A 14,008-nucleotide genomic window follows, 5' to 3' on the forward strand; every position below is an offset into this window, starting at 1 on the left:
GTCAGTTGTGAAAGCTCTTCTGACAAAGTTGTCTATTAAGTAGCCACTCTTCCATCCAGAGAACAGTATGCATTCATGCAGAGACAGCACAAGGTATATTTATAAGACAACAAGACATGTAAATGATATCTAAATGAACAAAAGTAGACCAAAAAAAAAAAAACAAAAAGAAAGAAAATCAGAAATATATAGCCAATCTCTATAACTCAGTTATGTGTGTTTTTCATGCACCTTTCTTTAAAGTAAATTCTGCATGTAGAGTGTAAAATAGAAATGCCTGATGTTTCAGTATAAAGAGTCAACAATGGAAATTCTTTCTCTGGTTGCCTAGGTTTGAAACCTTTGTTTTGAGAGTAAAGAAACAAAGAAAGAAGAAAAAAGAAAAAGAAAAAAAGAGTCTTTACTACTGCAAAGTTTTTGCCAGTTTGGATGAGGTTTTACTGGAACAATACAAAGGAGATCTGTCAATTATCTGGACAGAGAGGAAAAAACAAAAAAGAAAAAAAAAAAAACCTACTGTAGATTCTTTATAACTTTCCTAGGAGTTAAGGCTTTTGTTGAATGCTGTAGCTATCTGTCCAGTAATGACTGAATAGCAAATAACCAAAAATAAACATGATCTAATATACAGCACAAGTGTGTGATGGTAGAAACCAGTCTTGCTGAGATCAGAATGATCAATCAAGTCATCAGTCTATTGTTTATTCCTAATCTTAACTGACATCCTCTTACATATATAAAGTGAGGGGATGCTCTACCTTCTTCTTCCGCATCTCCAGGAGTGCATTAGGCATCAGAGGATTCTTGCAAATCCTCCAGCTCCCCAAGGATGCTACAGACATCCTCATCTTCTTCCATCAACTCTTCTTTAGATGGCTTCCTGAGAAATGTAGTACAAGTGTATGAATTCATTTGGATGGGCCACAACACATAGCACATCAAAATGCGCTCAAGGTCCATCCAACAATTGGTCTAATTTGACCTGCATATAAGTTCATCACTCTCCAGTGGATATCTTGTAGCTGCTTTTGGAACTCTTTTTGAGTGTGTTGGCCCATTTTCTTTTTTCCATTAGCATTCCACAGATGTGAAATGGATGTAAAAATCAACGTCATTGAACAAAAAAAAAAAATGAGGAAAAAAAATCACAGAGCCTCTTGGCAGAAGGGGAAACAGTGCATCCTACCAAAGGTATTTCTACAACTAAGAGCAGAATGGAAACTGAGAAGATGGATGTTAGCAAAGAAATGTAATTAATTTCATTTTGTTTTAAATAGTGTAAAAGAATAATAATTTGTTTGTGAATTAAGTGGACAAAGATATGCAGAAGAGCTAAAAACTACCTCTCAGACTAGAAAAAGAATTGAAAGGATGTAATTTTTTTTTGTGTGTGTGCTTGTAGTTCTTTGCACTCACCACAACCAGAAAGACATCCTGACAGAAATGCCAACAGACAATACTCCTCCTACAGCCAATCAGGAAGAAAAGAATGCACATTTAGAGGTCATCTTTCCATAATGATTACCATTACCTGGGCACCTGTTTGTCACCTTTTAAACTGAGAGGAACTGTGACAATTTGAAATTTCTCTACTGATGAGTGCTCCTGACTCAAGACAGGAGTCAAGACGTACAACCCTGAAGATCCATGTTTAATCACTTACCTCAGAAGCTTGGTAATTTACCCAAAGACTCTCTCTAACACCCTAATCTCTAATTTCACTCTCTTGCCTTTCTCACTTTCCTGTGATGCACCAAGTAGACCTAACTATCCTAGCTTCAGTTTACTGCTTTCCCCCATTTTTCTAAAATATATGACTGCAATTTTTTCTCCAGGGTGGTAAAAAAAAAAAAAAAAAAAAAAAAAAAAAAAAAAAAGTATCAATTTGTAGATGGAAAAAGAGAAAATACCATCTATCTCTAGTTAAGACAAAAATCTCAAACTCAAAATCTTCTGTAATAAAAGTTACTTAAAGGAAAGATTCTTTAAAGAAAAAATGTTTTCTTAATTATTCACCTCTTTTTCTTGTAAGCAAATGTAAAACATTGAGAATGTAAAACATTCACAGAACCACATGATATCATGGGGAGTATGTATCTTTCAAAGTTGGTCTCTTCTGCAAGCTAGCACAAATCTTAGAAAGACTAAAGCACTATCAAACAAGCTACTTGACTGCAATGAAAAAGCCATAACAGTTGAAATATTTTTTTTTTTTAGCACTGCAGGACAAATTTTACCAAATAGCCTAAACTGCACTAAATTTAGCACTGGGACTCTGTACAAGTATTTAGTATAATATTTATCTGAATCCCTTCATTTTGCTTTAAAAATGTCATGGATTTTTGTATTTAGGAAAAGTTATAAGGAAAAAAAAAAAATCTAAGAAATCATCCATAGTAGCCAACACATACATTTCAGCATCCAATAGACGCTTGAGCCCTTACTACTTAAAATAAATCGAGAATCAGATTTTTCATGACCTTGCAAGAAAGAAAATTAATTCCTTTTAACCATGATCTACATATACGATACTGTCAGAACAGAAAAGATTATTATTTTTTTTTCAAATCAACTGGTGCTTTACACTTTAGACCCAACAATAAGTTACTCTGTCATGGCATGAGCGAGAACAGCATATTTTTGACAAAATAAAATGGCATGTTATAGAAGGCCTTCATAACATTTTGCTAGTCATTGTGACAGCTATCATTTTCCAGGTAGCACTATTTTATCAGCTGTTATCACTGAAGTAGAAAAACTATGTCCGCAGTAGTCTCAAAAAAAAAAAAAAGTATTCCTATTTTTGCATATTATCATTTTATAATCTCCTCACTTCCTCTATACACACACTTCTTAAAGTTTGCCTATTTTACTATTCCACAGGTTGCTCCTTTGAATTCAGTAAAGCAATTTCCAAGTACCATCATTCTGACACATAACCATCTCTGTAGTTTTCTATAACATTATATTGCCTTGATCACAGATTAAATATATTATTTCTAGACCATGGGGGCATTTACTTGTAACATACCTGGGTTTGGATTCTGTTGAGGCCTCTGAACCAGAGAATTTGTCCACGTCGAAGTTCTCTCTCTGCATGATCAATTTCTTCGACATCTTCATTGAGTTCTTCTTCAGGGACCTCCTCCTTCTCAGTAAGCCGCCCTGCCTCCTTTAAAAATTTTAGCCTACTTGTTGGGATGGTTGCAATGACCTAAAATTATAAAAAGATGCTGAAAACATAAACCTCATTCAATAACATTACAAGCTACTAATTACAAAAGAACATTGATACTTTAATGAGTTAATGAGTTCTCTAGTCTTTCAGAAAAGCTACTATAAGCATATTCATAATAGCACTTTGTATTTATCCAACTCCATTTTAGCCGCCCCAAACACCTTATTTACTGTTACAATCACCATTACTGGCATTGTTAAACCACATTGGCAATACATGGCTATGGAACAAGTTTAAAGCTAGAAAGAAGTGATGTCCTTCCTCAAAATAAATAAATAAATAAATAAAGGGGGATATAAGTATTTGAATGTTATTATATAAAAGAAATTTAACAAGACTGATACTTTTGCAATTAGTGTTTGGGGATTTCTAATGACTGAAAGTGGTCTAATGTCCATTAATGTGAGCTGAAAATGAGTTGCATTGCATGCTTATAAATCTCTGCACACTAAATTTGGTCATGTAATCAGCTTTCCTTTATTTATTTTGTCAAATCAAAATGGCTTTCTCAGCATTTAACAGGAACAAGTTTTCTAAAGGTATAGGTTTGAATATCTTCACACTGGACTTTTTGTAGAATTCTGTCTTATTCTATAGAATTCTGTCCTTATTCTGTTTAATTGTATATTTACATATATTAATTAAATATTCTGCTTAACTCAGCCCCTCTCCTTATTCAGTTTGGCCACTGAAGTGGTCGCTGGAATTAATAGAGGAGATGGCTAATAATCTTAAAAATTTGCAAATAGTGTAGTCAGACTGTGTTGAACACAATTATTTTGAATACATTTCTGTGTTGTTATCCTGAGCACTCTCTGTTCTGATTTCTTTTGTCAGCTTTAATAGGTATACAAGCAGATGGCTATTTAAACAAGATATTACCTGGAACATTCTGAATGTTTAAAAAATCTCGTACTAAAATAACTATTAGACCCATTTCCTAAAAAAGTGCAGCCATTTTATTTTTTTGTTTGTTTTTGTTTCAGCAAAGAGCAATCACATCTCTGAAGCCCAAATGCATGAAAAAAAAAAAAAAAAAAAAAAAAAAAAAAAAAAAAAGAGGAGTCAGATGGAACAGGAAAGAATTTTGCAGATGAGAAACTACAACTATGGGACATTTGATAGGTGAGTAAAAGCTGCTGTCTGGTGGATGAAAGTCTTATCCAGTTTGTGATACTGATTTTTGCAGCCCTCTGGCATGTGATATTGTCCAGAGCACATGAGGCATAGCACAGGCTAAGCTGTTATCCTGAAAATGAGAGCATCAAAGGCACTCCAGGAAGGCAGACAGACTGCCTGGACGATTTAAAATCGATTTAGAAAAAAAAGACAGAGAAATAATTTTGCCAATAGAGTGAAGACTTGGGTAAGAAAGAATGAGACAGTTGTAGAAAAGTTGGTGAAGATGCATCTTACAGTTTTGGAAGGCTGGAACATATATAGCAAACACATATGAAGAGGCACCGTATATTTTCAGGATGAAAATAAACTGTTGAATTTGCTAAGGTTCTCCTTGAATTTCACAAACCACATTGCAATACTTACTGAAACTGCTTCAGATTCCCAGCTTTCAAAAAAAAATTAACGCCAGTACTCTACAGAAGGAAGCTACTTGAGAATGTTTATATGAAATCTGATGAACCTCACGTGGATGAAGTGCTTACAAGACAGCATATATACAAACAACCATACTTGGTAGAGATTCTGTGTGATAGAACAGAGCTCTCCTTCAGGACCTCTCTCAGGCAGGCTGACAGATTCTGTGCTAATTCTTTTCTTAGCATGTTCATGTGTTTTTATGTTTGGTGATTTTTTTCCATATTTGCAAACACCAACCCAATTCAAGTAATGCCAGACTCAGTAGACTGAATGTAGCTTAAGGAACTAAATATTATTCCCAGAAAAACTACTACAATTTTCAATAGCAATCAATCATTTTGAGAATGCAACTTGACATAATTTAAAAAGACCTTGTTTTCAGAAGTGGTGGGGGCCACCTTTTAGTAACCAGTGTTCCTCAAATCATTGCAGCTTTGCTGCCCAGAAATTCCTTACACCTTATATCACTTTTAAAGGTGCCAACTTTAACATCATTTGGTTATACTGAGTCACAAGAATGCCAGATTCAGGAGACTGTTCCAGAGCGAAGGCATATAAAAATTACGTGCTGCATAAACCTAGAATAGGAGCAAAAAGCCTGAAAAGAGGGGAAGCGCCTCTCCTGAAGGAAAAGAAGCATCTCTTACTGCAGAGCTCCTTATGGAAAGGACTCACCACAGACTGTGTATCATGTAAATAAAACATTTTTACCTTGTGTTTTCCTTTTATGGTCACTAAACGCTGACCACAAGGGAAATTTTTTGACTCTGTTTCCTCCACATAAAACTGTAGCCTTTTCAGTGATTAATTTGCTGAGGTGTTCCAATATGAGTTTTAATTAAATGTCCAGGTGTTCATAACAAGGCTTTCAATTATGTCCACCAATTTTTGAGTTGAAAACAGCTGCTGAAACTATTCTTAATTTTCAATGGTAATGCAATCACTACACAGAACAAAATTCAGAAGCTAGCTAGTACTCTGATCAAAGGCTGTGGGAAGTTCTTCACAGCTGAACAATCTAATAAAACTCATAGGCTTTCTCTGCTTTCCTTTCCCCCCTCCCAAAGATGGCATTTTCCAGTCTGTAGAAAACAAAACTTTACTTTCCAAGAATGATCAAACTGATTTTATGTTTTTCCCTTGTAACTTCATAACTCAAATCCAATCTTCAGGTAATAACTACATTAGTACAATGTAATAATGGTGATTTTTAGGACCATTAAAAGCTATTATGGCTGTGTAAATTCTTTCAAAAAAAAAAAAAAAAAAAAATCTGATGTCCAACTGTCCAAAAAGCTTGTGTAGTGATTTTTTTTTAAGAAAATATATAATCATTTTTGACAGCTAGCATCTACTCATTATAATTCCACTAAATCATTGCAGTATTCAATTGCAGCAGCAATTTCTTGGCTGTTTCTTCATAGCAGCATACTCGTTGATCTTTATATCTGAGAAGTGAAACATTACTTCATATTTTTCATGTTTCCAAATATGTCAGGTGACATCAACCCGAAGATATTTAAATGCATTCAAAGATGAAGAAATAGTAGTATTATTACCTTTGCAATACAGGTTAGTATATAAAGAGTAACGTAGTACTTTAACAACAGCGGTTGTATCTGTACTATTACTTCCAGACAGCTAATCACATAACTTATTTAATTATTTCATAGACAAAGATTTAATTATCACATGGACACTATCTCATAGATTTTTTTTCATCTATATTTTCATATCAGCTATGATGACACAAGTTTTAGCAGAATTTATAAATTATACATGAATTAATCTGCACTTGTCTGCAACTGTATTAGGAAAAAATCCTTTTTTTCTTTCATCCCCTCCTCCATCCTTCACATACAAAAGTAGATGGAGATCACTTCAGGTGTATATTGAATTAACTGGACACAGTGGATCCTGTGCAATTAACAAGGCTATCATGGATTGATAGAACAGCAGTTTTTGTCAGGAGTGGTTTAACACAGAACTGCAACCTCTTTCCACTCTGAAAAATTTGCCATGGCCAAACATGAACATGCTACATTGGGTACTCTATTGCTAGGAAGTTTATAGTGCATTTTTTGTGGCTAGAGGACTAGGTTATTAATCAAATGCCTTTCACACAAAACACTAACTGAAGACAACCTTTCTGACAGCACACCCTGCATATGGAGAGAAAAGATATAAAAATTAACACAAAATTGTATCTATTTTTGATGCAATTAGACAGCTTCCTACATTTCAATGTGTGCCAAATGTGACGTTTTGAGAGATTTAAAGAAACAACAGTATAGTAGGTTATAAACAGCATTTGTGTTTGATGTGGTGTGAAAATCAATCTTTGACTGGTTTATAAAAACAATAGAAGAAATCTGCATAATCCTGGATGCTCACCTGGCCCCATACAAGTTCTCCTAATCCAATAAATACACACCACATCCACTGGTCAAGCTGCAGGGGAGAACAGCTAAATGGTTTTCCTCCAAACTGGACAATTACTATCTACAAAGAAAAGAAGAGAAGAGGTTGGGTAAATACTTTCAAGAAGGGTAGATGGAGGGCCCTGTCATTAACATTTTACCTGAGATTTTATCCTTTACAGCTCTGCCTCTTTGATTCCAACATATTTCACCAGTAGAATAGTCAAATGTATTATTAACAATCTGTTGTGTACTGGACTGAATCTAAAGAGCATTCAAAATCAAAATGTTATCTTCTATTCCTAATATGTTATTTGACATTGTTACATGATACCACACAAATACTTCAACCACTAGGAGGGCAGGGAGGGGTGAATAACATCAGCAGCTGAGTCAGAAATGTGGTTAGCAGCTAGATGATGCTTTTTCTTCAGCCAGATAATTGAATGCAGTAATGCCTAGAACTAGGAAAAAACATTATGAAGCATTTCCCATGACAAAATATTTAGAGATGATTGTGAATTTGTCAGGCCTCTCCTAGAAGCATCCTGGCTTAGGTTAGTAAACCCACCCTTTTGAACTAGCTGTCAAAGACCATTACTATCAAATTCTACCACCAAACGCTGGTGGCCTTTCTCTATTACTTGGTTTACTTAGTGGCTCCACTTTCTGTTTTAAAACTACTGTGGTCCAGGTTCAAAGGACTCTCCTTACTCCTTTCCTGAAAAAGGTCCCAATACTGATGATTTCCAGGATGTCAATGCTGAACTGAGCAATAATGTCAACCCAGAAATAGTTCAATGCATCAATTGTGCGGTCTGAAAGATAATGTCAGAGGGTGTCAGGTACTGGATAGACGCTAGCAAGTGGAAGGAGACTGGAGCAGAATGAGGAATTAGAGTTTTTATGGAAGAAAAATTACAAATGTTTGGGAAAAGTCTGTCTTTCTTTAATTATGTTCACATATGATTGGGCCAACAAACCTACAAAATGGACATGAAGAATTACTACCAAGAAGAAATACTAACAAAAACATCAAATAACGTTTGGTTATTTGCTGGCATTTGTTTGGTATTTTACCTTAAAATAGTGGATTAATATTAGCTATTTACAGGACAATTTTTCTATTCATGTAGTAAATTAATGTAAAATACTTTGCTGCTACTGATGAGTACAATATTTAATAATTTCTTCAAAAAAAATCAATAAATTATGACAGCTATTATATATCTTCAGATCAGTATAAGATTTGACCTAGTGATAATTATCAAAATTTGTTGTATTAGTTTGACCACATTAACATCTTCCATTATTTACACACAGTTTTATTGTGATAGTATGTGAAAGCAGATGTTTTTTTATCTGTGCCTTCTACAGCTTTTAGATTAAACATACATAGAAAAAACAAACAACAACAACAAAAAAACATTTTATCTATTTCATAGTTACTAATTCTTGCCCAAATCATTACCTGAATAGCAAATGTACCCAGTACAATAGTGCAAAAAATAGGATTTCTGAAGATTCCATCAAAGACATTTCTCTCGCCATGGATTTTGCGTGCATTGATTTCATTGAAAAGCTGCATCATGACAAAGGTGTTGAAGATAATGGTGTAGTGCTCTGAAGGAGGAGAGTGGAGTGGTGCATTTCTCCCACTGTCAATCTTAAACATTTTCTCACCTAGTTATAAGACAAAAGTAAAGATTTCCACTATAATACATCAAATTGGAATTTATATTTCCTTTGTTTGCTTTAGCTAGTTGTCTCCTTTGCTCTGCTTTTACCAGATGTCTTTCTGATCTTACTATCCATAGGCAGAATTCTGAAGTCTAGTAAGCAAAGACATCTGAAGTTTCTAAGCAGAACGCTTGCCAAGTGATAACTGTTCTCTACTAACTCAATATACCTGCTCAAATAGTTTTCAGTAGTGCTTTTCCTTAAACCAAACAGTAACTATTGTAAGTCAATTCTTTCTGAAGTACTAAATGCTTCAGACCCACCGAGATATGCTTGCAATTTTCTACAATAATTAAAAACAATCACTCTTCAACAGTTTTTAACCTATTTGCTAAACCAGTATGCTGTAACTCGTGACAAGCATTCATGGATACTAATGATAAAAACACAGGCATTTCTGATTTTAAACAGATTTGGCTATGATCATTCTGCTAAGTCTGCCTTGAAAGCTAATATCTGAAAAGACACCTACACCTGATGGGCCTCATTTGTTATTCACTACGTTTACAGATAACATAGTTATTGAAAAAGGTGTTTTCTTAAAGTAAGGGTGCTGCATTCATATAAAAGAGTAAATAATGAATGAAACAAAATGGGAGTAAGGGTTACCACAGTACTACTAATTTCATAACCAGAGTTCTGCTAATAAAAGCAAACCAAAACTTAAATGCTTTTCTGCTATCCCACTAGAACTATACTCAGAATTTCTGAAAAAAGAAGAAAGGTTTCCTGAGGTTTTCCCCTGACGTCATAATTCCATCAGCTAAGCTGCCAGTGAGTGTTTTGCCCTGGGATATTTGAGCAGTTCATGTTCAAGTCACTGGGAATAATGAGCGTGCTTCCAAAGCAAGAATTTGGCTTACAGTCTTTTGGCAGAAAGTAGATTATGATACGACAAATATACCACTAAACCAATATGAGGCAACAAAAGTTAGATTGTGAGAGAGCAGAGATTTTTAAGCAGATTATACATCTCCAAGGAGATAACTAAGTATTGGAAAACACTCCCCTTAATACATACAAACATAAAGGAAAAAAACTAATGAAAGCAAACGTCATTGTTTTACACACACAATCATTGCATCTATTTGCTTTCATTCAATAAACACACAAACACAAAAATATGAACAATACTTTCCTCAGTGTGAGTACCTATCCTTAAGCCTTTTGTTATTGCACTGCATCACTTAACAGGCATAGCAGAGCATGATGCTACAAAAGATGATGAATTAGTCGATCAAAACAGAAATAATAGTCATTAATTTGTAATTTATTTATTGAAATACTGAGTTTAGAACATCATCTCACTGCAAAACTGACCTTCTTAGAGACAAGAAAGAAAAAGACTCTATTTCCTAGGCTTTGAGAAAATTGGTTTGGCTCTGACCTTCAAAGTATTGCATGGGTTTTCCAGAGACACAGAAAAGTAATTAAGCTAGGGTCAGAAAATCCTGGTTTTCTTTTCATCACGGTTCAGTATAAAGTATTTTAAATCATAATACTCATCAAAAAGCCGTTAAAATTCCCAGAAAGTTCACAGAAATTTTTGTTCCGAGATTGATATCAAATGAATTACCAAGACCTTCTATGCCTGTTTTAGAGAATCTGAACATTAGAGTTTTCTTAGGCTTGCTAGATGTCCTCAAAATACACTGTAAGGTTATAATGTTATTTGTATATATGTATGTATACACAATATTAGGGACCATCTCTCTCCAAAACCTGGCAATTATTTTGTTTTAAATAGCTCCAGTGTAAACAGACCATCACCTCCTTTGAGCATTCCAAACAAACTGCCAGTTATTGGTGAGATGCAGCAAGGTTTTTAAAACAGAGCTCAAAAAACTTCTAAGATTTTCAGAACCATAGATTTACATTTACAGCTTATTTGAAAGTGTGTATATAATGACAAAAAAAATATATATATCTGAAACACATGAAACACATGCAATTCAGCAGCAGTGACATATTGTCAAGAAAACAATACCCAACTGATAAAATTATCAGACCTTCGGGCAAATTCACTCATTATTTTGGAGCATTAGAAAACTATTATTAGCCTTGTACTTCCCTGCAACAAATAACATTTCTCCTCCTTCCCTTCTCTCTCAAAAACACAAAAATAAAAGCATCCATTGCTAGCAAGAGCTAAAAAAAAGTCCAGAAGTACCAGGATAGAAATAAGAAATTGGATTTTTTAGGATTTGGATTTTTTTGAGAGGACCAGACTAGATAGTCTGTTTAAAATGTAGTCTAATGTAGTCATTTATGTTTTAACATATCTTCAGTGGTATGTTTTAACACACTCTTTTGCCTAAGCCCAAATCTATATTTTGCTAGGAGACTAAAATCTCAAAGGCTCTTCCCAATGTGAAGAATGTATGAGAAGTGACTAAATCCCTCTATTGTGTCTCTTCTGTTACCATCAATGTTCTTGATTCCTTTAAGCAGTTTGCTCCTACTATTTCTTTAACTATGGATATGTGCATTAAGAAGATACATTGAAAGCATTCTGACATGCCAGCCTACGTTGTCTAGGTACTTCTAAACCAAGCAACAAGCCTAACTTTCTTACCAACAAAAAGAAGTGTAAATATTAGAGTGAGCTGATAAACAGCATGGCCCAGAATATTCTTCATCATGGTACGGGATATGAGAGGTTTGTTCCTGCCATATGGCTTTCTTAGCAATAGAGCCTCTGTTGGAGGTTCAGTGGCCAGAGCAAGTGAGGCAAAGGTGTCCATAATCAGATTGACCCACAACATCTGTACAGCTTTTAGAGGAGAGTCCTGTGGAGACAAATTAGAAAGTTACTTATTTGCTAGAAAAACAATTGTTGTCAGGTCATTTACTGCGGTTTCATTTCTCACAAGTGCTGGAGACAGGATACTGAAATACAGTGACTTTGGTCTGACCTACTACGACTGTTCTTATATTGCCTATACAAGATCAGAATCACAGGTAACAGTGATCCAAACAAAGATTTCTCTCGAGTCATTTCAATCAAGAACATTTATAATCAGACAATATTTCTAAAGTATAACTTTAACACTTTATAACACATTTCAAAATCCTGGCTGTTAGTATGTGCATAACACTTGAATTGGTAACTGAATTTAAGTAATTACACGTAACACAAGGTTTCTTTCCTGAAAGAAAAGTTGTACAAAGCAATTTTAAAAGCAATGATTCATTAATTATGTCTTACTTATCTGTTCTTGGAAACAGCTTGAAATTATTAAAAAATGATGAAACAATTATTAAGACGATTTAATGTTTTACTTAAGACCTTGTAAAAACAGTTGTGAAGAAAAAAATGCCCAATATTTGAATTTTAAAAATATTCAGAAACTCATTACAATACATCAGATTTGCAAAACTAAGCAAATCCTGACTCATTTGTTGGGTAAGATGATAGCATATCTGAACCTATGGAACTAGAAAGAAGAAGAAAAAAGTTACTGCTCGTCAGGATAATTTATTTTCTGAAACAGATCACCAACCACTAGAAGGAGCTGTTTCCTCACTTAATTCAAGAAAGAGTCTATGGTCGTTATTACAGAGAATTTTAGATTACGTTTAAAACATTAAAAAAAAAAAAAAAAAAAAAAAAAAAGGAAATAAATAAAACTAACACTGACCTTAGGAGAAAATGTAGACGGTTGTTACGGTTATTATACAAATTTGATTTTTAATTCATTGGGGCAGCTATAATGATAGACTGTTGCAATTGCTTCAAGGAGCCATAACAGGAAAAATGAAATAGGTTGGTTTTTTGTTTGTTTTGTAACTGAGAACTTCCTATGACTTTAAACTGAATATAAAATAGGCAGCATTTGTAAGATCTGCTTTCTCTTTCAAATAGACCTTATTATTAGGAAAATGGAATCTCAAAAGTAGTAAGATATCAGTATGACAAATTTTATAATGGGAGTCAATCTACAGGGTGAAAGTTTGAAGATCAGATCACCATTTTTATGTATTACTTTAGTATCAGGCAGTCTTGAATGAAATAAATTAACGGAACACCATACAAAATAAATCAAATCCTAGAAAACCTCTTTATGAACTCTGCCCTCTTCTTCAAGGGGTTAAATATTTATCTTAAACAAAGTATTGTCAAGTTATGAGGGCCAACATCCATTCAGTATCCCAAATAACACAATATTATATTTCAACTCTCCCTTGAGTTAAGGTATTACTTCCTCTTGAAAACATTTTTAACAGACTTATAATTACACACATTTTGATACATTTAAAAATAAAAAAAGAAAAAAGAAAAGAAACAAAACAAAACAGTTTTTAACTTACTAACATGGATGGAGAAAATTTAAGCAAACTACTGTTTAAGTCTTACAAGTTGGGTACACCAGGGAAGGGAGGAAGAATAGCATTAATAGATTCTTGACCATAGATTCTGGTCATGGGTTGCATTAACTGGGCTTATCTGGAGATTCAGTTCACTCATTTGATATGCAGCTGCAGAAAGAGGAAAAGCCTGTATCTTCAGAGGTGGAGAAAAAACCTAAAACTAGTCAGGACAAACTTTGCAACAAATATGAGACCTCATTTATTTTTATTAATACTTATGGCTAAAAAGCAAGGAGAGTACTTGCAGTAAAAGAAGTTAGTTTATACTGCCTAGACAAAAAAAAAACAAAAAAACAAAAAAACAAACAAAAAACAAACAAACAAACAAACAAAAAAACAAAACAAAACAAAACAAAACCAAACCACGGGATAAACACATTTTCTACTGAAGAATTTCCCTTGTCATATTTTTTTTACCTCTCTAGGTAATGAGTTTTCTCAAGAAACATCCCCTACTTTGAGATGTTATAGAAGCTGAATTTGCTGTTTCATGTGCTGACTTATATGTCACTAAAAACTGAATTTCTGTTATGCTTAATAAAGAGTCAAATGTTCAAGTGTCTAATCAGAGCCTGACATATTCCCAGCACAACAGAAAGTTAGATTCCTTCAGTCTCTAAATCACACAACTGTAATTGGC

General features: G+C 34.0%; 1 protein-coding gene across 1 annotated transcript in view; it reads right to left on the minus strand.

The window, feature by feature from the left end:
• The window catches only part of ATP2B2 (ATPase plasma membrane Ca2+ transporting 2), a 124,046-nt gene that overhangs the window by 13,343 nt on the left and 96,695 nt on the right, over window positions 1-14,008 (minus strand). The window contains exons 17-20 of the mRNA XM_032194226.1: window positions 11,573-11,786; window positions 8,729-8,940; window positions 7,232-7,339; window positions 3,032-3,214 (exon numbers count right to left, since the gene is read on the minus strand). Coding sequence (XP_032050117.1) covers window positions 3,032-3,214; window positions 7,232-7,339; window positions 8,729-8,940; window positions 11,573-11,786 — 717 coding nt within the window. The remainder of the gene's footprint in view (window positions 1-3,031; window positions 3,215-7,231; window positions 7,340-8,728; window positions 8,941-11,572; window positions 11,787-14,008) is intronic.

This window comes from Aythya fuligula, chromosome 10 (assembly GCF_009819795.1).
Source record: "Aythya fuligula isolate bAytFul2 chromosome 10, bAytFul2.pri, whole genome shotgun sequence".
Taxonomy (NCBI): domain Eukaryota; kingdom Metazoa; phylum Chordata; class Aves; order Anseriformes; family Anatidae; genus Aythya; species Aythya fuligula.